Here is a 24025-nt window from a genome sequence, read left to right as displayed (position 1 = left end):
GGCATATGATCTCTTCTTCTGGTGCCCTTTCTTCAATCTTCGTGCCATCTGTCAATTCATCCCAGAGGTATAAAAAGCTTTTAATCTCTCAAGATGCCGCAACTTTTGGTCTCATGGTAAAGAAGAGACCAGACGTGCTTATTGTAATCTCATCCAGACAGTTTACATTTGTGGGTGTGTAAGTGCGTGCATGTTTGTCTGACAGAGAGACAGAGAGGGAGGAAGAAGGGGAACAAGACAATGTTTTGCTGCTGCAGCATCAGCCTTCAAGGACCATGCTTAGCATTGTGAAGATGAAAACCTTTACCTAGTCTTGAAGCTATTTGTGTGAATGTATGAGCAAGGTCAAATGCAGCAACTTCTGTGAAATTAACAGCGGCAGGGAGCTTAAAAGCTCTTGCGACCTTTAATGTTATCTTTATCAAACGGCATCTAAAGGAAACCATGATAAAGGAAGGCATGAGATGAAGCTATAGTCAAGATAACCAGGAACAAATGGTGGCCCAGAGAGCGTAATGCACTGCAACTTAAGATAACACGTGCAAAGATACACACTGCTAATTCAGTAAACATTTCCATCAAAAAAAAGCAGCACATGCAAATAAAAGAGCTTCAAAACTCAATTCTACAACACAATGAAAGTGTTTTCAGGGGATACAAAAAAAGCGAGGAATCTGGCTCAGACTTGCAATGCCTCATCGTGACTTTAAGTTAAAGGTATTGAATAACAAATGCATCCCACTTGGGCTGCTACCATTTGGATTATGCCCACTCCAACCCCTAGGCTTGTGTCCATTGGGAACACTTCCATTGCATTGTATGACCGAAATACTGTAGCTGCATTAAACGTTTTGCAGCTTTTGTTGCACGTTTGTGTATTTGCATTTGTTTCCCACAAATTTGAAAATGAAAGAAATGTGCATGTGTGGAGTTTAAAAGAAGTAAGTCTGTCTAGTTCATCTCTGCCACGGGCTGCTAGCTCATCGTCACATTAGACATGACACAACTCAATCTCCAGTTTTCAGTAGGCAGGTCAAGTTGCAGTGCAGGTAATGTTAGTCAGGTTTTGACAAGAAAGATGAAAATGTGGGATAAAAAAAAAGACATTGATTTTGCTGCTTTCATTTTATTTATAAAAGAAGCAAGTTCGTCGTAAGTCGGCCCTCAGCTGCGAACACCATGCGGCTGGTGGGAATCACATCTCCATGTTTCAGTCACGTAATGGAGATAATAGCTTCTTTCTCCCACAATGTTGTTATTATTTTTGTTTTTCCCGGTTTTTACAGCCGCAAAACTTGGGCATTTTTCAACAGTTATCCTGCCAGTAAAACACTTCCTGCCGCCCATCTGCAGTCGTAACGTTCCGCGTTGACGTCACCTGCAAACCACCTATACATACAGTACAACACAACACAGGTGGAGTGCTCTCTCAGTGGCTGCAGCCGCGTCTTGTGCAATACAGTTGGTTCGATTGAGACAACATTTAAAATCATGTTGTGAAGTCTTCCAGCTTTCACAGGCTTTCTAGGTCACACCAGTGAAACCACTCATTGAACCCTGAGTGGCTCGGAGTGAACGGAGGTGCTAATGCTGGAGTATATAGACGTATCACTTTGATGCTCATGGCTAACATGTGAAGTAACTGACATCTTGAAACACGTATGAATTAAGTATGATGAAGAAAGCAGGAAAGCAATGGACTGCGCATACATGCATGTGTGTGTGACCTTTTCGTTGCCATGACCATACTTCTGCATTTACCTTAGAAGGGACTGTGACCAGGTTCTTACACGACGGTCTTCTAAAGTGAGGCAGGGACATACGGTACGAATGGAGAGAGAGATCACGGAAGTGGATGAGAAGAGGTAGATTTGGAGTGAAAGAGGTAAAGTGTTGAGTGAATAAGAGACACCAAATAGCTCTTTGCAGGCGCGAGTGTCTGCAGACATGAGTGCCCTCAATCCACAGCATTTTAACCATTAATACAGTCCAGGCCTGAGCAATATACACAGATTGTCAAAATAAAATGGAGCCCATTACAGTTAAATCCTAAGTCAGTGGACAAGATGTTTCCTTACCTAATAGAGAATAAAATCATGTATTTTCCTTTCATAAGGCTCACACAGTGCAGGTATTGCACATATTTAGCTCACACTGACTCCAGATTTTCATCATATTTTTAATGGTAAAAATGAACACAGATGAATTCCTACTTTTTTTTCCCCTGGAAAAACAAAAATAATGAAGCATATGAAATTAATTCAAAGCCAAACATGCATCTAGTCATTTTAAGATTAAAAAGTCTGAGCCGCATCTTCTGACGGACAACATCATAATCATTATATTTGTTTTTAAAGCACCATGTTTTTATGCATTCATAAGCATGAAATTGAATTAAGGTTGCGCTCGAGTTTGGTCACAACTTATTAGAGTGGCGGCTGACAAAGAAATCACATTAATGTCAACAGCTTTTATTAGATTGTGCCCTGTTTATGCTTTTTAATTGGCTGCCTGTCTCAGTAATTAATTCATACCAGCAGGACACACAATTGAAAGAGGAGGAAAGCAGTTCAGGACAGAGGGAATGGTTCAGATTTAGACTCACAAGTATTAGCAGCATTATGAAGGCTGGAGAGTGGTGCAGTGGTATTTATTATTACAGACTGAGCATGTCTCTGTTGGTGTGTTGTTTACGCTTTAAGTGCAGTGTCTGATTTGATTGCACATGTGGGTGGAAGTCAACTTTATGGTGTGATTTCCTCAGCTGAGAAGTCAGCGCATGCAGGTAGACTGAGATCAACCTTTTCGAAAATGTATCTTCACTCTGAAGACTGTCGATTGGAATAATGTGATTTTCATGGGGAGTTAAATGATTAATCCACCTAGTTTTCTAAATGTAAAGGATACATTTAAAAGAATCTAGTTCTGGTTAAAACCTTTCATTTTCCCAAAATCTCCTCCCACCCTGACTAGTGATAAGCTGCCCGGCTAATGTATGGTTGTCTGCTTCCACTACCTCCATTTACACTCCAGCCTCCTTGTTTGGCAGTCGCACCTGAACCACTATGTATAGCTTTACAAACATCAGCATCCATTTTGTAGAACAAAGCAGCAGCCTGTGTGAGGTGGGAGTACCAACAGCATAAACCCAGGCTTAGATATATCTTCATGGAGAAGCTCTGTTGTTTACAAGTGAAGACTATAGGCTCCATTTTGAATCAGCATGTTGTTTGTGTGTAAACAAAAGTTAATCTGAATACATACCGACCTTCCTCTAGGCGCCTACTGTGCTGACAGTCAAACACTGGACTGTTGACTTTATAATGTTCGTCATTCTGTCAGTAAACTGTTCTGCGTGTCTGTAGAGTGTGTGTGCGCAGCACACAAGAAAGTGTGTATATGCGTGTGTGAATACGTACAGTTTGTGTGTATTCCTCAGATCCCAGTCCCTACACTGAGTAAGCAGCTAAAATCCAACCTGAAAATATCACAAGTCAAGGTGCCCCAGGGGTACACGTACCTCTTTACTTCCTGTAAAAGGATCTGCAATAATATTTACCCAGCATCCATCTCTGATGACAGGCCTCAAGCTACCGCACAGCCCCTAAAGTAAACAGTAAGAGGTGGAGAGGAGATGAGACGAGGGGAAAAATGGGGATGAGAGGAGAAAGGAGTGTCTGGAGTAAAGGAAGAAAAGGAGGTGAAGGGAAGGATAAAAAAGAAGAGGAGATGGGGATCCTGTGGAATAGTGGTATAAGATGCATACCTTGTAATGACTGTATTTCATGTGTAGCTATCTGTATTGTCTATGGAGAGGTGTCATTTGACAAATGATGACAAAATAAAACTCTACAAAAAAAGCAGAGGAAAAGGTAACTGGATCTGAAATGTTTCCTTGGCAGACAAAGACTGAATATACTGAACAAAAATATCAGGGCAACGCTCAAGCTTTCATGAGTTAATATAAAAGATCTAAGCTTTCTTTTATACATGCAGACAATTCAGTTCTCTCAAATGTTGACAATAGATACCTCTAAAAATAAAACTGCACATTGTAGAATGGCCAGAGACACACCTGTGCAGAAATCATGCTGTAATCAGTGTCTTGACGAGCCACACCTGTCAGATGGAGAGATGATCCTGGCAGAGGAGAAATGTTCACTAACGAAGGTTTAAACATACACACACAAAAAAGAGAAAGAAGCTTTTTGTGTGCTAAAAAGTCGTTGTTCCTTTATATCAATGCGTGAAAAACAAAAAACAAAATATATATGGACAAAAAACAGGTAGCCTAGATGCACTTCTGGTATCATAATAAAAGTGCATTAATCTTGATAATTTATACATTTCTATTCAAGCCTATGAAGCAACAAGCAATAATTGCCCAAACATGGATCAAGCACAGCGAAGATGGCTGGTTGTATTTTTAACATTGTCTCAGCTCCTTGTTTCTGGGCTATCTGCCAGTTAATAGCATTGACCTTCTTGGTGACCTGGCTGTACTATAAATATATTTTCTTTATTAGAACTGTCAACAAGGACGCCCAACACCCCAATCAGCTTTTCTCATTAGCAGAATACACAGCAGCACCAATGGGTTTTAATGTTCTGTCATAATGATGGGATTCATTTTACAGCACTGCGTAACGCTGTCACAGTAGTGTCACAGCAGGGAGCAGTTGGCGAACCAATTAGCGCTGATATTTAACATTTAAAGGCACGTTCCATCTTTTGCCTTTTTGGACCTGACAGCAAAGAGTTTTATGATGTGCTCACCTGCTCAAAGTGCCGTCTTTCACTAACTGAGCAGGCAGGAAAGCCAGCAGGTGGAAGAGAGGAGAATGACTGAGAGTTTTTGCGTTTTTGTTGCTGTTTTTTTTTTTTTTCTCCAGAATTCACAACAGATTGAATGTGAGCCAAGAAGGCCAGAGCACCAACTGAATTTTACACTGTTGGAGAAAAAAAAAATCTTTCACATGCTTTTACTTAAACAATCTCAGAAACATTCACTCTGCAAATGGTTTCTTAATCACAGTGAAACTCTACACAGACCCAGAAGCCTCATTTTTTTCTAGCACTGGTCTCTGCAGACTTCGCCGAGTTCATTAAAGGGTGAAGTTGAAGAAGATGGGAAACTGCTGTTTGCCTTTGCTCCTTACTACACAAAGACATTTTGAGCTTTTGTAAAAGTTCAGTAGACAGAGCCAAAAAAAAAAGTGCTCAGGAAGAGGTAAGAGGACGAGATGTAAAACACGTGAAGTCACAGCAGGAATTCACTCTCCGTACCTTGAACTACTCCTGTGCCATTGGGTATCAACACCAGCCATGTTACATGATGGATGCATTTTTAATCTCAAGAAGTGTAAATCTGTGTCCTAGCTGGTCCATGAAAGTAGTTAGCACTGTTGGATTACATACTATATTACATGTGGATCAGTCAATTAGCAGCCAAGTGGCGTGCAGTCATGCATTTTAATGACACAGGATGATTTGCAAGTTCAACAGGGACATAGTAGAAACCTGTGAAAAGATATAAGGTTGCATTAGACCACTGATGTGCCAGGAGAGCGCTCTGTGTCCCTGATGCTTCTGTTTCTACTGCAGTAATTGTTTAGTTATGCGGTAAAATGGATCTTTTTTTCCTATCTCCCTCATTACAGAGGCTGCTCAATCTCTCCCTCAGCAAAAATGTGAGCCAGGAAAAAGAAGTAGCGTGAGTGAAATTGACTGAATTGAAATAAAGTCGATTACCAAGATGCTATCCCGCTGCAAGTATTTCAACAAGGACCCAGTGGAATGAAATTGGAATGAAGCTACTACTTTTTTTTTTTACACAAATGCTCCCTCAACAGTCGCCCCCTTTTATTTTTCTCCTCTCCTTTTTTCCATGATGCTGTTTCTTTGTGTGTTTTACAAGTTTCCATTAAAGACATCCCAGCCGTAGACAATGCACATCTTTAACACAGAGCAGTTATCACCTCTGCAGACACTTGCAAACATCTCTAATTACTAATACATTACTACAAAGTGGAAGCAGACTAATCACTGACACTGCTAATGAATCCGGTCTGTTCCATTGTCCTATCCTGACTGTTTCTTTTCTTTTTCTTTTTTGTAAAATAGGATCTGGCAGCACAGGAAAGTGCGTGACAGCTTATTTGTGTGTGCAACAACACAACTCTTTTGTAACAATCATTAGTTATTTAGTGTTAAGTGGTAATGTGTGTGATGCCTCTACAGGGGGATAATTAAAAAACAGGTTATGAAATTCCTTTGATATCAACATCTACTATTTATTTTGAAATAGTTAGAATTTAATCTGTAACTCCACACAGGTTTTTAACACCTTTAGGCCAGTGGTGTACTGTAGCACTCCAGGAGAAATCAAATTAAGCATGTTTTCCTAATGCTGCCAGCAAATACCAGTGTACTCACTGAGACTTAGGGTCTGTTCATTTCATGGTAACTCACACTGCAGCAGCAGCGGTGGTGAATGAGGTACTTCACCTTAATAACAGTGAAAGTACTACAGTGTAGAATTTACCTGTTACATGCAATTAAGTCCCATGTCCAGCCCCTAAGTAAAAAAACAGAAGTAGCTTCAACAGCAAAATGTACTGATGTATCGTATGATATCTTAATGTTAGTCTAACAGCCCAAGTACAGCTTTCAGATGAATGCAGTGGAGAAAAGATCTGCAATAGTTCACCCTGTGGTGCAGTGAAGTACTAAATTATAAAATATAAAGCAGTGTATAAGTATAAAGTTTCATAAAATGCAAGCTAAAGTACAAGCACCTCAAAATTGAATTACTTAGCTACAGAGCCGTTGTTGAGTTGAAAAAAAAATAGACTTAACATTTCATTTCATTTTTCCTTTATTTGTTCGAGAGGGACAGTGTACATTAATGAACATTTTAAAGATAAAATGTAAATGCACCCAATTATAGCCAATAGGCAACAATGCAAATAAATGGTTCACAATATCACATGAAAGCTTTAACCAGTTGCAGACCATGATGCATTTGAGGTTGCATGTAAAAAACTGGAACCATTTGGTTTTCCAACCCTTACAACGTTATAGCAACCCAACTTGCCAGATGCAACAGTTCTTCCAGTGTTACACCTTCCATCTTGGAAAAATCCTCTGTTACATTTGGAGTATCCTGCCAGCCTCATGTACATACACATTTACTCTCACACACGCAGAATTCACTGTTCAAACCCAAGCTTATTATGCATGACTTTTTTTTTCCATTTAGAAGGATCCTGCTGGCGTTGGTTCAAAACATTTCCACTTGGCCACTTACTGTACGTCTGGTTGTGTGTAGGCTGGAAGTGTGTGTGTCTGTCTGTGTGTGTGTGTCTGTGTGTGTGTGTGTCAGCTTGCTTGTCCTCTGCTGTCACGTGTGTCTCCCCTTCCTCAACCCCGGGCCCATCCTGGCCTCTCAGGAGTCATCCCCTGGAAAGGCATGACAGAGCCCCAGTGTTTGGAAATGGCTGTGCTGGCAGCGATAAGCAGTTCAAAGAAGAGAGCGCATTAATGTAATTGGCTGCCAGCAGCACATTGGCCTCGTCGTCTCATATCCACATGCGGTAACACACACTCACCACACGGATTATTGGAGGAGAGTGTATGAGAGAGGCGAGAGGATAGAGAGGATGAGAATGAGAGAATAGGGGAAGAGAGATGAAGGGAAGGACAGATAGAGAGAGGGGAGGAGGAGGAGGAGTCGGGGTCCTCATTGTGTCACTCATTAAGCCGTGGGAGGCTCAGGGAGGCACAGAGATGAGATGAGAGGTGTCAGAGTTAAATGTCAGGTCTGGAAGGGACGTAGCTGGCCTCCATGAAACCTACACACATACACACACACACATACATATACATGAACACAAAGAGGTAGAAAGGGGATCTTCTGCAGAATCTTCAACCTCAATTTATCCCCTCAACTTCTCCTCTCCTCCTCGCTCCTTAACTCCTCTCTCTCTCTCTGCCACTCACCTAGTTTTACCCTCTCAATTTTCCACCCATTACACCCAAATTACTGGTGTCATTGCAAATTGAATTCTTGCGTCCGGATAGCAGCATTTCCTCTGAATAGCCCCGAACACTACCTAGTGCATTGGAAGCGAAGGCGATTTCCTTCAGCTAATTTCTGAGTCTGTGTGATGGGAGGCACAGAGGAGAATGCCGGGTGGCTTCCTCCACTGTTATGAAATGTTTTCACCAAAGGCTGTGAGGAGCTTTGAAGTTTAGACTCTCGCCCTTGTATTTCAAACATCCCTCTCTTCTGTGTCTCCCTGTGAGTTCTCTGCCAGCACTCCTCACCCCACTTTCTATTTATTTTCTCCTTTTTCTGCTGAGTTAAAATCATGCTCTAATTTTTATTCTCACTCTCAGCTCTTTCACCTCTCTGATCTTCTTGTAACTTCTGCCTTTTTCCAGCGTGACAATATCAAGACGTCATGAACAAAAATAGCAACAACTGTTACATTTTTTTTCCTTTTCAAATAGATTTTAATTGGTTACTAGTGTAATTAGTGTGAAATGTGAAAGAGATTTTGGTCATAGTGTCAGATCCACAGAGAGTAATCACCAAACTCCCCTCAGCTCTACCAAGCATTTTCAATCACAGTGAGGCAGCTGACCATTATTGTCCGCCCAGCAGCAAACCTCAGCTCCAATCAGCTCTCCCAAGAGTTACTGGAGACCACAAACAGTCCAGAAACATGACTTCAAATGAATGCTAATGTTTCTGCTGGAAGTGTAAATAGGCAAGAGGAGATCCAGTGCTGTCAACATCATTTTGCTGCATGTGTTTTGACATGTTTGGGGAACAAAGTATTCATTCTCTCATGCAGTGTATGATGATGACTTTTTTATGCAAACTGATCTGAACTTTTGTTCTGCATAGTCAGATTGTTTTTTCTTCTTTCTTTTTCTCTCCTTTTTTGCATTGAGTTTGTGGCAAATAAAGAATGAAGGGCTGTAGCAAACTACAAATATATTTGTTAAACAAGGCATTAAAAACAAGGCCCCTTCAGCCGGTCAGTTTGCACAATGCCTGCTTTCAGTTTCTGCCCCTCTTCTTTAATGGGAGCTACTCAGTCAAACATTAATAAATAAATCATAGTGATAACAACCTGGAAATGATTTTATATACAGGTATTACATTGTGTGGAATTTTATTTGGCTTGTTTTTAGTAGCTGATTTCAGTTTGCGCAAATAGGTGATGATGATGATGATGATGATGATGATGATGATGATGATGATGATGATGATGATGATGATGATGATGATGGTAGTCACAGAAACAAATCCTTTAAAGCACAACTTTTATCTCTCCCCAGGTCAACCCTTCAAGTTGGACCCAAAGACGGCCCACAAGAAGCTGCGTCTGTCCAATGACTGCCTGACCATGGAGAAGGATGAGAGCTCACTGAAGAAGAGTCACACCCCAGAGCGTTTCAGCGGCACAGGCTCCTATGGAGCAGCCGGTAATGTGTTCATTGACAGCGGGTGCCACTATTGGGAGGTGCTGCTGGGAGCGTCCACATGGTAAGAAACGCAAACGCGCACGAGTGCATTATATAAGCCTTCAAGGAGATTTGGTAAACTGAAATATTTTTCTTTAGGGAGTTAAAATCTAGGCTGTTATGCAAACCCATACACACACACTCCCTACACACAGTGTACTGTATACTCTTATTCTAATTATATTCTTTTCACTAATTGGCTCTGAAGTAGACCTCTTCATGCAGGAAAGACCCAAAGGGCCTGAGTCTAGCTTGTGTGTCCTCAGCATGAGGTAGCTTGACTGTGCAATTTCAGTCATTAAGGAGGACACTGGTTTCAGATCACTAATGCATTCCAAAATGTTCCCTCCCTGTAGGTATGCCATTGGCGTGGCTTATAAATCAGCCCCGAAAAACGAATGGAGCGGCAAGAACTCATCCTCATGGGTGTTCTCACGCTGCAACAACAACTTTATGGTCCGCCACGACGGCAAGGAGATGCTAGTGGAGGCAAGCCTGCAGCTGAGGCGGCTTGGTGTCCTGCTGGACTATGACAACAATTCGCTGTCCTTCTACGACGCCATGAACTCCCAGCACATTCACACCTTCGAAGTCTCCTTCCTCCTGCCCGTCGTACCTACCTTCATGATCTGGAACAAGTCAGTCATGATACTCTCAGGGCTGCCCGTCCCCGACTTTGTCGATGGTTTGGCCTCAGATCTTCAAGAGCAGCAACAGCAGCAGATGGGCCTGTGCCGGCAAGAGTCGCCATACTTGACCGGGATGAAGACCTGCCACTGAGAAAGGCTCAGCAAAGGCCTATCAGAGTCCACTCAGGCCCGGTGACTGAAAGGCTGACTGGGAGCTGAAGGATACAGACAGAGTGACTGAGTTCTGCTCTAATCTACATTACGAGTGGACTGGTCACTTTTTTTATGGATTTAGAAAGTGATGGAAATATGCACACAAGTCTGGGGGAAAAAATGTCTGTCCTGTTTGTTTGTAGCTATCCAATGCTTTGCAGATTCCCCAGTGAATGGGATCATGGTATGTCGACTGTGAAAGTCAGTGGACGTAAAACTCATCTGATGCCCCGGAGTCGCTGAGGAAGAGAGCTTTATTGGTCTGTCGTTGGGCAGCACGGGACTCTTGGCTTCCCTGAATATTTAAGGTCTTCTGTTTTTGATTGAATTTCATCTTCATTTGACCATAGGCAGGAGATCAAGGAAGGCATGCTCTTGCCATTTACAGTTTGAAGTACAACATGTGAACAGTGACATTATTAAATGTCTCCGCTGTAGCAGATTAAAGTAAACACAGCAAAAGCAGAGGCAAAATTTGATAAAATGATCTCAACCAAGTGTTAAAAGAATAGTTTGGTGTTTTTTGCTTTCATTTATTGAGTTAAATGTGAACGTGTCTTCTTTGAGTTGTTTTACTGTGTCAGCTAGATGCTACCACCACGCTAACACAAATCCATGCTAGCTGTATGTGACTTTTGCTGTTGCATTACACAACACAGGTGGACAAAAACTAGTCCTCCAGTGTCACTGTTCATGTGTTGCACCCTCAGTCGCTGTAAGTGGTCATCGTTCAAGTATTTTCTTTGGTCTTCCTCCTAGATTTGACCCAACAGCTTCCAAGTTTAAGGAAGTGTTAACATTACCCCCAGATGTTGTCAAGGTCACAGGGGGGAGATTTGCATCATGTGACTACTGGGATTGTATAATAAGAGGTTTATTGAAAACTAGTGGAAAAGGTGTTATTTATGAGATAGAAAAAAAAGATGGTTTACTTTTATTATTAATCTCAACATATTCATGCACTTTTTAATTAACACTATTTCCCCTCTATGAGTATTTGAGTAGATGGAGCGGAGTGGAAGGGCGGTCATGGGGAGAGAAAGTGACAACTAGCACTACTGCTGGTTGTGTTCAGTCATATTTACAATATAATTTATGATCAGTGATTAATGACGGTGGCTAGATATTAACCAAACAAATGTTTAATGCAATAAAAACATTTTGTTTTGTTTTGTTTTGTTCCGCAAACGCCTAATCTGGTCACTCAAAGCACTTTGCAATAAAACAGAAATATCTGCTGTAAGGTTGAAAAGGTTTGTTTTCTTTTTCTCTGTGCTTTGAACACAACCAGCTTCTTTCCCTCCCCATTCGTCTTTTCAAATAGCATATAATAAATTTATCTTCCTCGGAAAAGGGATATGATTATGATGGTGTTTATGCGTTTTTTTATCACGATGATAGATCTAATAGCTGTTTTTAAAAAAAAATTCACTCTGTTGTCGACTACTTCAGGGAAGGAGGCGGTTAACACTTTAACTTGCTGTCTGTCGCAATGTCATGGCATGATTGTAGTTTTCCTCTTGTGATTTGTTAACACATGCACATGCACATACACTCACACTCACACACACAAACACACACACCGACAACGCGTCATGTTCTGTTTAGGTTGGCCTCGTCGTGGTAAATGCATGATACATTGTAGGATCCCAATGGTTCACTGGGTAATTTTTAAGTAGTTCTTTCAACTTCATTGAATCATGATTTCATCGCTCACCTGGATATTTGCTCACAACGGACTTGACTTCAAACTGTGTGTCACCCATCACCGCCCAAGTAACAGCTGTAGCTGGATCCATCGTTTGCTCATTATTTGGATTCGATGGTGTAGTGTGTATAGCTGGTTTAATCATCAGGTAGTGTCGCTGATCCAGACAATCAAACATGTGTCACAGTTTATGCAGATTTAAAAGGTTTCGTAAGAAGGGATTGTGATAAGGTGGCACTTGAGGTTGTGTTGATACAGGTAGATGATTTGCATACCATCATATTAGATTTGACATGAAAACCTTGACACCTTATGGCCATTTTTACTCTCTTTCCACATCACCAGGTATGTACTTGATGTTGAATGTCATGTAACATTTGTGTTGGCAGGCTATGATTTGGTTGACGGACATACCCTGCAAACACACAGATTTCAATCATTTTCTAGTAGCCTTGGTTACTTATTAAGATGTTGAAGCAAAGATCCAGTGAAGTAAAACTCTCAGCAGCAGAAAGGTAGAGAAAATCTGACTCATGGCCTCCCAGTGTACCTTTCAACCTGCAGCGTTCATTTAGGGCAACTCTGTGACAAGTCCGTCATGATTGTGGTTTTGATTTCCTGAGTGGTACTTGACAACGGAGATACCGGTAATCCACTGGTCAAAGAGAGCACAGTAGGAGCTCCAGTATGAGTGGATGGTTGTTTTTTCTGTCAGGGAGATTAGTGAATGTTACCTGACTTCCAAATATCCACCCATCTTGTTGAATAATGTCGGTCACAGCCTCGAAACGGCCATGTGTTGATTTGTGATCCGGACTGACAAGCTCAACCCATCTGTGCAAGTGTGCTTGGCTGGGTCACTGCATGATTATGTGACCTTGCTGCAGGTTTCATAACTCTTTCCTTATCTTCGTGATGAGGTTTCTTATCTTGAGTCAAGCATATTCTCTCTCTTTTTTTCCCCAAAAAGAAAAGAAAAAAACATGACAAGAAATGTTCATTGCCATGCATATCAGATTGTTTGCAGTGCTTTCTTTCTTTCTTTGTGTCACAAGTCAATACAGTAAAATATATACAGTGAATGATTTTCAATAGCTACCCACTCCTCGTAGTGCAGTGTAATACCCTAGAGACAATGCAATAGATTCTCCTTTTTGCTTTTTTCTGTTTGTGTAAATTATTTTTTATGACTCAAAGAGAAACACGCTCCTCTCCTTTTGGCATTTGGACCTTTGACAAACAGCACAAAAAGAGCAGCTTTGCTTTGATGCAAGGCTGTTTCCATAGATATAATTTTAGCCAGAGAGGAATGTAAATCATAGGGGGAAATATATATTATATAAAGTTGTATAATATACAAAATATATATGAACCAATGTTATTTATGTGAATTTAAGTCAAATTAAAAGTCTGATCCCAGATGTGTTGGAGTCGAGATTTTTTTTCCACTTGTGTTGCCTTCCTCTTGCAGAAGATCATGCAATCAAAAAAAAAAAATCACATTCACTTATATTTGAGCAGAAACTGACTGACTGGTGAAGGAATCCCAAAAGAAAAAAAAAAGCCAGAATAAGGAGAAGAACCACTCCTATGAAATAACTATATATTTAGCTACAGTACAGAGCTATTATGGTGGCTTTAGTGTCGAGGCAAGAGAAAACAGCTATGCTAAATTAAGTTAATGACTGTAACTTCATATAGGCTATTTTTGGCTATTATTACAGTATATCGGACTGGTGGTTGATCGCCTCATTTAACTATCAGCAGGAAAGCAATTGAGTTTATTAGCCAAAATGTTCAACAATCTCTGTAAAATATTGATACCTCTTAGGGACTGTTCGTTATTTATCATCAGTGCCACCGGAGGGATTCACGGGACTTTTTTTTTTTTTTACATGACCCCCCTGTCGGAGTCAGTAAATTTTAACATGACCCTGCATTAAGCCTTATCAAAAGATACATGACCCCCCCCCCATCAAGTACGTGACATCGCATCACGTAGCGCGTGACACTACATTATTTCATTTTGACAACCATGTGTGCAACACCTTCTCATCAATCCATGCCATTTATCAGCTGTTATTAAAACCCAACTCATCAATAACAGAATCGCGATTTTGGACCAGCTCACATTACACAACAAGCCATTACAATTAATCCACACTTAAACCGAAGCAACAATAATGTGAACTGCACTCAACAACGTATTACAAGGTTTACGACGGATATGACGGACAACTCTGTGTGTGTGTGTGTGTGTGTGTGTGTGTGTGTGTGTGTGTGTGTGTGTGTGTGTGTGTGTGTGTGTGTGTGTGTGTGTGTGTGTGTGTGTAAGAAAGAGAGGGAAAGAGAGAGAGAAGTAGATAAAACCAGCTAGCTGTTAGCTACCGTAGCTCAGGCGTCGGTCTCCCGTCAGGTAAAAACTGCTGTTTATTCCTCAGATGAAGCTCATTAAGTTGTTGAGCCTCTCCGGTACAGTTATCCATCACTGCTGTTGAATTAGCCGCTAAACTGCTGGACGCTAAAACCGAGGGGGGTGTCTGTGTGTTTACAATTCACGAAAGCAACGTGAACGTACGTGCTGCTCAGACTATGTAGAGTTACGCAATGAGGCAGGCAGGCAGCGTAGCCTCTGTACGGTACTGAAGTTAAACTCACTCACCCATAAAAGACGTGCTAAGCCGCGGGCAAAATCCTTATTGACTTCTTGGCGAAGCGGTTAGCATCGTCGCCTGCCGTGCGGGAGACTCGGGTTCGAACCCCACTCAGGGCAGACCAGAGCAATATAAAATAACGTTGTGATTTGGGCCGTTGCTCTCGTTGTCATCAGCGTTTGCAGCTTAGAAATGTCCCGTTTTTGTTTTGTTTTTATTTTTTGCGGGCATTGCAGTGTCCTCCAGACAAAATGTTGAATGACCCCCCCTTGCTGACCTTTTTTTTTTAGTGGACCCACCCCTCAACAAAGAATATTATGACATGACCCCCCCCCATTTTCCTCCGGTGGCCCATTCCATAAATAACGAACGGTCCCTTAAGGCCTTTCTGTTCGGCACCTAATTTACATACATTTGCATTTGTGAACGTAATAAGCTTATGATGAAGTCTGAGGCCAAAACGCATTTCTGAGGCATTTCCTTTGGAAACTTTTTTCACAGTTTCCAGGACAGAGAAGGGCCCGCCCCCGTCTTTGCTCTGATTGGTCAGTTGAGATGTCTATCAAAAAGGTAGAGATTCCGGGCGGCGAGAACGCGTCATTACGCACGGTGACGTAACATTACCTGGCCAAAAACGGTACCTGGCACCTAGAGCACTGGAAAAGAGAGTAACAACACCACCATTGACTCCCGTGGTAAGGGTTTTGCGCCCCGAGTGGCAGGATATGGGTATTGCAAAAGCGCCCAGAAAACCCATTCACTCCAATGTATGTGTGTTGCCCACTTGCTTGTAAATTGATGAAAACGGCAGTGTTTTTGTTTTTAGGTGTCGGTCATATTAAATTATACTTATAATTTGTTTATTACAAAATGTAGATTGAAACATTAATGTAGACAACTTTTTTTACTTGCCTATGTGTTAATATTGATCTCTAAAGGATCCTCAATGATGCTATTAACGTGGGTGATCTATAAATGTGAAAATACCACACTTGCTCATTCACCAACAATGCAGAGATGTCAGTTCTTGGGCGCTTTTGCAATACTCATATTCCTCCATCAGGAGGCGCTTCCATTGGACCGATGCGTGTCGTTACCTGGTCGTTACCATAGACTGTAAAAGGTCGTTACTCTTTTCCAGTGCTCTACCTGGCACAAGGCTGAATGCAACAGGAAATTGGAAATTGAGGGAAAGGTGAGTCACTCGCAGTCTGTTCGGGATTCTCCTGGTGTCATTCATAACTTTTTATGAGAAGAAAACTTTTTTGGTATTTTGTTTTTCTCCTGTGGACCCTTACTGACCAAAGGAGTTTCATAACGGAGGAGCCAACATAAAATTCAACTTCTGGAGCCTCTAAAAGGTAGGACTCAATGCTAACATGCTAGCTCTGTTGGCACCCAAAGCTAGATGTCATGAAGGCTAAATCATATTATGCGCCATTGATTAAGGCAGTATGAGCTTAATATTGCTGCCGTGGCAACAGCTGGAAGGTGACAGAGTTTGACTATATTGACTTAAATTACGTGTTTATTCAGTCAGAACCTGTTCAGAGCCTCCAGTGGTCTTTGTTGGGTTATAGGTCATGATGTTGCTTCTAAACTTGTGAGCTGGTTTGTTCATGTGTGTGTGTTAAAGTCTGGTAGATCCTATTTTGAGACGCCACATAGGCCTATGCTGCACATAAACATTGCATTGAACCAGTCACAGTGTTGTCTGGTCTCTGCTGTGCAGCCGAGGCACCAATTACAAATTCAACCCAAAGCTCAGGGGCTGAGCCTGGGAACGGTTGGCTGGCAGGTCATCCAGAGCTCAGGGGTTAGCGGGGCTATACCCTCTTAGCCCTCATCTGTCATCACTGGCACAAGTGCCTCATTACTACAACATAGTGCTGTAGTGCATGAGTCCCTCAGCACCGCCTGTAAGCATGGCATAAACACATCCTGACCCTGAAAATGATAAACAAGGCGCTCACTTATTCTGTAGCTTGTTTGCTGAGGCAGAGAGTCACTCAGGGAAACTCTGTCAAAAACCATTTGAAGTTAAGAGCGACCATACTAACATGAATCGATACCTACAAATATATACATATGTATCATATTTAGCCCAGTGACCCTGTGTTGATCCAAAATATCCCAAAGCAATGCACTGTAACCACAACAGCTTCAAGGTCATTGTTGTGCACCTGACCCTCCTCTGCTTCCACTGCTGAAAAGATGAATTATATCCCCCAGGTATCAATACGGTATCACGCACATACATCATCATACCCATGACCTTGGATAAGAGCAGATCTGTGCAAATCTGCAAGTCTGACCTAAAGCTAGAAAATGTGCTACGCAAAAAAAAAAAAAAAGTCCCAAAACAGTCAGTTCACATATTTAATGGATTTTACCCAAAGTCAGGAGCATTGTAGCACATTTTGTCCCTGAAGAGTATGAAAACTTACTTTGATGTTGCCTTCAGCTGTGACAGAGGAGGCAGGTGCTCCTGTGACTGAAACTCTTTCTTGTTTATTGCTCCTTGAGTTATAGATAAAAGTTGAATGCTGAGAGCGTATTAAACTTTAGATTAGCCTACATGTACTGAACCAGTTCAAGTGAAAACTCCTCATCATTATTTATATTAAGTGCTTCACACAGTGGACGACGAAAACATGGTAATCCTTGTAATTCCTAATAATTAGGCTACAGAAGTCTCTTGAAAAGACAATTGTAATTGACATAAGTTGATTGACTTTTCCTTAATTAGTTCTGATAAATAAAGAGGTAACTCACAGTCTTTGTTGTGAAAATATGTCAGTCATTGCTCTGTTGGGAAATGTTGGATATTTCAGAGGTGTCTTTACACTTTTTATGTCAGCCAAGGCAAAACATTTCACTTTTACTGAATTAATTACTAATTAATCACTGAACCCTGACCTCATTTCTAACATGGTAAATTTGTTTTGAGTTATAATATGACACTATGGTATTGGATTCATCTACCAAACCGTTTGTTTTCATATTTCTCCGGACTGCTGTGAGGTACATTAACACAGTTTGACTACACAAGATTAACATTCAGCAGACTGATGCTCATCACGTACTGCCCACAGTAAATTTTCTCAACACTGAGAGGCTGAGGGGAATCCAATTACAGGCCATTACCTCTGCCTCTGGTCTATGACTTTATATCTCCGGCTTGACAGGTTTGGACAGCAGCAGTTTGATTACTGGGTATAGCGTAACTGAATGTGTTCTTTGAGCTGTTACATCCAGCTTGGTTTGTATTGATGGATCGCAGGCTGCAGTGCTAAAATCCAACTAGCTCTGCTCACAAGTTTGAAGAGTGGAGCTGTGATTGCAGGCCTATCTACCTTTCCATGTGTGACCGATTAGCTGTTGGTGATGCTCCCTGTTCACTCACACTGCTAACCAGATAGCACAAAAGCCATTGGAGCAACCCATAATTACATTTCTAATTGCAGAATAATTAGGACTCCCTGTGTAGCTCGTTAAGTCATCTGTCACCAAAGCCTCTAATGCGACATTCAACAACTCTCTAATTATAGCAAATCAAAAGAGCATTTCGCAACAGCCTGACTTTTGCCTGGTAGATTATTTTCCATCAAATCACAGGTTGAGTATTATTATCGTTATTATTACTGTTACAATCTGAATGGGTCATGACTTTGTCCACTGGTGCCAGCTATATACTTTTACTTTTACATAGTTTGGGCAATGCTTTAGAAATGTGGCCAAACTGCTTCATTCAGCCTATGCAACACAGCAAGGTCAAATTATTTGCCTCTCCACAGAACAGTGAAGACTAATGTACTCACGAAACGTTATTGATATTCGGCTTTCGGATAAAATTTCAGAATGCACTTAAAATGCATTATAACTTTTACAGGTAGCTTAATTTGACCTTCTCTAAACATTTGAATGCACATGACCAACGGTTCAATGTTTCAGTACTTATAACATAACATGCCTGATCCATGAATCGACCACTAAATGTTTTGGTTCGGTTTGCTAGTGATTAACATCACCAAAAGAGCCGAGACAGCGTCAAGGTAGCAGTGGCTAAAGCGCTGCGAGCAGGCACGTGCAAAGGGCGAGCGGTGGGTGCTGGAGCACCTGCACCTCTGCCCCTTGATGCCCAAAGTGCCCTTTGGTCACTGCCTTTTTCTTTTCTTTTTTTTTGCGTGTGTGTGTGTGTGTGTGTGTGTGTGTGTGTGTGTGTGTGTGTGTGTGTGTGTGTGTGTGTAGCCCTTCAAGAATAACATTTAACAAGTAATGATAATAATTTAGATAAATGAAATGACCTGACAACCCTTGTGCACATGATCCACCTAGACATGTCCTGATATGCTCCTGCTGCTGTGAGTGACGGGCACGGCCGAAAAACCGACAGATCACCCAGTTAGTAGGTTTTGCAGTGTGTAGGTAAGATGCAGGTGTATGGTAAGATGACCTGACGAAGTGAACATCCTGTGCGTGTGTGTGGTTGTGACACACCTGTACCCAAGAGTTCAAGAAGTTTATTTATCACTCAGATGTACAAGTACATACATTGTGAAAAGCTTGAGTTGGGGGGGGGGGGGGCTCCACAATAGTTAGTAGGCTACCCTATAAGTTATAGCCACCAGCTAACCACACACAGTATGCTGCTTGAGGGGATGTATGTATGCGGTATGTTTTTGTATGTCTCTTAGGTCTACTACTACCATGTCTACTAAATTCCAACTGTAATTTTCTCACCCTCTCAATTATACAACAAGACCACCAGGCAGAGAGTACAATAACATAGAGCAGTGGCTGTGGAGCCCAAGGTGCAGAGGGGGCTTCCCCAGGATGCTGGGGCTATACTGTAGCTATCCAGCACATGGAGGTGTTGTGATGAAACACTCTACCTGATGGCCCGAAGGAAGCACCAAGGGCCCATGTCGGTTGCACTTAAGTGCAAATGTTGGCCATCATACTCAGCTATTGAGGTGAGAGTGATGAACATAGTATTTCAGACTTTCAATGACAGTCTGTATTTAAACAGTCCTCTTCATCATGCTGTTCACATTTTGACATTATGAGACCAAGACGACACCTAACAATCAATCAACAGTACCTGGACATTTAAACGGGATGTTGTCGGAGGGACGTGTCCACTGAGCTCAGAGCGTCACAGAGCATCATCAGCAGGTTGAACAGAGACGCTGGAAGAGTCACAGAAAGGCAGAGAAGTGGACATCCCTTGGCCACATGACAACTTATTGAGACATAGACATTGTTTGTTGTGGTATACCCAACACTGTTGTTAGCTTTTGTTTCAATAAATAGTTTGAGATGAAGTTATATTCCATACTTCTCTATCACTGTAGCATGAACTTATACATTTTCCAGAAATTTCACCTAAAAGTTGAATATCCCTAACTTTTTGTGAGTAGTGTATTCTTTTATCACCAGCAGGCAATAGATTATTGTAATGTTCTCACCATAGATCTCCCAAAAAAGGGCAGTAGCCCAGCAGCAGCTTCTGTGGAGAGTTTTTGCCGAATGTTTAAAAAACTGTCCTCATTGTCCTGCATTCAGAATCTGCTTCATAGGCAAATCTCAGGCTGATAGCTGAGGTCTTGGACACAAAATTGTGTGTGCTGACCACAGACTGTCATGTCATCATGACTGTGTTGATCTATGAGGCAGACTAGTTGGCAGTGTCGCACCATTAAATTCTGTAAAGGTATAACATCGCCCTGGGTATAATCTACTCCTCGGTAGTCTACGAGAGATGCAGATTGATTACAGTAGTTGTGCATTTCTGCTTTGCATTAGAGTTAAAGGCCACCTTCAGTTTGCAAAAACGGCACAATGAGTAAGGCCTAGTCACATATTTCCCTGATTTTCCCTCCTCCTTTAAAAAATAAATTGTGTTCACGAACACCAGCACATTTTTAAAAAATCACTGTCCATAAATAAACGCAAAAATGCAATAAAAACGGTGTGCATTGCATACTACACCAGCAGGTGGCGATATATTTTTAAAGCCCCAGTATGTAACTTATTTGGCTTTTTATTAGCAAAAATCATAGCCTAGAAATCTAGACGCACCCTAGCGGCAGCAAATATATTTGCTCCGTACTGTAGGTGGGTGTAGAAACGAGCCATAGGAACTTTTTGAGTCTCGAACACCGTTTGTGTTCACCAATCACAGCGCTCTATCTGTTTAGAGAGTCATTGGGTGGGCGTTGAGTGACAGGTTCGGAGGTCCGGAGACCGCTGCTTCGAGGCCAGTGGGCGGGTTCTCGGCCAGCCAACCGCCGCACCTCTCCAAATATGGCAAGTAAAATCCAACATGGCGCAGTTCAAACCCCTGTTAGCGGCACAAAACAGACTCCCCCAAACCAATGGGTGACGTCACGGGTGCTACGTCCATTCTTTTTACAGTCTATGGGCTTAACGCGATGACGATGGCAACATACATTTTAATTGGCTTGTCAGGCTAACGTCATCCTGCTCTTTGCTCTGATTGGTCGTAGCGCTACCCTATTGCGTGCAGAGGCAGTTTGAAAGACAGCCTTCATCCCGCCCCCTGGATTGAGCCGAGGTCTACCGGTCGTTGCCAGACTAGACATTTTAATGATATAGTCTGGCTTGTCAGGCTACAAAAATCAAATATTGCTTTCATAAATACATATTTCACTAAAGTCGAATCACACCCGCATACAAATGAAAGCTTTCTCGTACCTTAGAATGAGTTGTTACAAGTCGTTACAAATATACAAGGGGGGGCGCACCGAACCGAGGCTGCCATGTTGCATCGCCATTTTTTACGTTCAGTGGCAGCGTGACCGTAGGTAACCACGGAAACTCACCGGAGCTGTCGGCTTGGGGAGGAAGTTTTCCAGGTAGCGCCTGTTAAAACTGTCACCACTGTGCAGTGAGGAAGGACGGAGGCACTGATGTTGAATTCAGGTGCAGTCAGACACCTGAATGACGCAGTCGGAAAACCAACCGGATGTCATTTTACTCAACGAGAGAAAGACGGTAAAACGTGGGTCAGGTAAACAATACGACATCACCATGACAACATATTGTCACGCCTGTATTGTTTTGCCTCGTGCTGGCGGACCACTTGTTTACATAGACGCTTGTTTATCCTGTTACATGCAGCGTCTGATGTCTGCCTGACGTCTGCCCGATTTCACATGAACGCAACATCAAGAATACATTCAGATATGCAACCGCACCACTAGATGGGGGGAATTCCTACAAATTATACCTTTAACTTTTAAAAACACATTGACAAATCATAGCATAATATAGAAGTACCAAATCGTACTTCCTGTCTGATCTTTCTTTGTGTGGTTGTTGGGCCAAAACGCATAGAAAAGTATCTGGTTTTGGCCGTTTGCGTTTACATGTTTGTGGACATGGTTTAAATTGAGTGAACAAATCTCACCGCCATGCTGTCTAGTGGTTTTTACTTGATTTGAGTGGGAATTACAGTGAAATGTATTAACTGGTGTTGTTGCAGCTTGAGATTCACAGACATAGGTGTTGCAAAATGACATTTTTGGCAGATCATTTTTGACAGCTCTATAAATCAGCGTCCCATTTCCACAGCATTAAGCTTAATAACATTTTGTCTAAACAAATCAAAGAACTGATAAGTTATGCACACAGTTATTATAAGGTAGTATAATCTACTGTCTACTGCTCTCTGTTAACATATTTTATTACCTCCCAGGGTTTTTGACACATAACTCCTCATGTGAGAAAGAAGTTGTACCAAAAGCAAGTCAGGGTCCAGTCATTGTCGGGGGTTTTATTCCCAACATTAAAATGTGTCATTTACTACTCACTACACAGTGATCCGTACTCCCCCTTTTCACTAAATCCAGCCAAATTTGTCATCAGCTGTCGACGACCATCTGTGTGTGTCAGAGGCGTCAGGTCTGTCAGAGTCACAAATGCACAGCTGGATATAATGAACTGCTAATCTGCATCAAGCCCCTGGCCCGGTTCACTAACAGACACCTGCTCCAGCTGCACCTACCTGAGCACAGTGACTTCCAAAAAAAAAGAAAAAAGAAAAGCCTCATTTACTGCCATCTGCTTTGGAGTAAGACACTTTATTTAAATCTGGCCGAGTTCGAGGCTGAGCTGCCTTCAAATGGGAGAGTTTGACAGAGTGTGTAGGAGTGCAAATGTGCCCAATCCTGCCTGTGTTTTTGTGTTTATGCCTGCTCGGTTGTGGGTGGCTGCACGTGTCCTGTAACAAGGTTGTTGTTTTCCCTCGACTTTCGTTTTTGCCTATTTAACCTTTTGCATTAAGGACATTCCTCTCTTGAGTGCATGCTGCATAAAACCAACAACAACACAAAAACACCACACGGTCCACACAGTAAATCAGAGATAAGAAAAACAGAGAGCACAGATCAAAGTGAGGTGATAAAAATGCCTTGCCTTTAGACCTGTTGAGGCAGACAGAGGCAGCCTTTACCTTTCCTAAGTGAGGATGAATTAGACCACCGTGGAGGAGAGAGAGTAAAGGCTTGGCTCGCTGCCCGCGGGTTGATGGAAGAGAGCTATGAACCCTGGGAAATGAGGATCTAAACAGGCAGTAGATCACCAAGCCCACCGGCTCTGTCTCTATCAGACACGTCTTTCTCCCTCAGACACACACTAACACTCACACCACACGCAGTCAATATCTAGATTAATCTGTGAGGGTGGAATCAATCAACCGGCCCAGTGGCGTCTGAACGAGCCCCGGAGGCTTGATGGTCCTGCTGAAAGATAGCGATATGTTCCGATGCTTTAGAGAGATCTCAACTTGAATCTCTACCTTTCCATCTTTCCCTATGGAGATGACAGAGCGTTACTTCCATTCAGATATTGTTACAGCCGCTGACATTTTGATTAACAGTTCGGAGAGGAAGGAGTCCTCTGGGCAGGAGGAGTTTTAACAAGTTCATTCTTTCTTTTCTTGACCATTAACTGAGCCCCCCTCCATTGAATAGCAACTATTAAATCACATCTTAACCTTGACAGCAGTGTCTTCTTTTAGTCTTTCCAAAACCAAAAACACCAGAGAACGCTGTCGATATGTGACAATGTCGCTGGCTTACATCAGCAGCATTACTCCAAAGAGAAGAGTTGGCAAATGTTTGTGGGGTTGCAGGTCATGTTTTTCTTTAAAATGGCTCCCCTTAAGACCATTATTGACTATACTGTATAGAAGCCACTCCAGGACACTAAGGTTACAGTAGCAGCTGCTTTGGGAATTTGGGGAAGTTCACACTGTA

General features: G+C 42.0%; 1 protein-coding gene across 5 annotated transcripts in view; it reads left to right on the top strand.

Moving 5' to 3' along the window:
- The window catches only part of mid2 (midline 2), a 139853-nt gene extending 126345 nt beyond the window's left edge, over nucleotides 1–13508 (top strand). For all 5 annotated transcript variants that reach the window (XM_085789687.1, XM_085789690.1, XM_085789689.1 and 2 more), the window contains 2 exons: nucleotides 9352–9559; nucleotides 9894–13508. In XM_085789687.1, the coding sequence (XP_085645813.1) occupies nucleotides 9352–9559; nucleotides 9894–10317 (632 nt within the window). In that variant the 3' untranslated portion in view covers nucleotides 10318–13508. The remainder of the gene's footprint in view (nucleotides 1–9351; nucleotides 9560–9893) is intronic.
- The last annotated feature ends 10517 nt before the right edge of the window (nucleotides 13509–24025 follow it).

The sequence above is a fragment of the Trachurus japonicus genome, chromosome 10 (assembly GCF_045865225.1).
Source record: "Trachurus japonicus isolate A0001 chromosome 10, Traja_1.0".
In the NCBI taxonomy this organism is placed as follows: domain Eukaryota; kingdom Metazoa; phylum Chordata; class Actinopteri; order Carangiformes; family Carangidae; genus Trachurus; species Trachurus japonicus.
The sequence above is the reverse complement of the archived record's forward strand: the minus strand, read 5'-3'. Positions and strand labels throughout refer to the sequence as shown.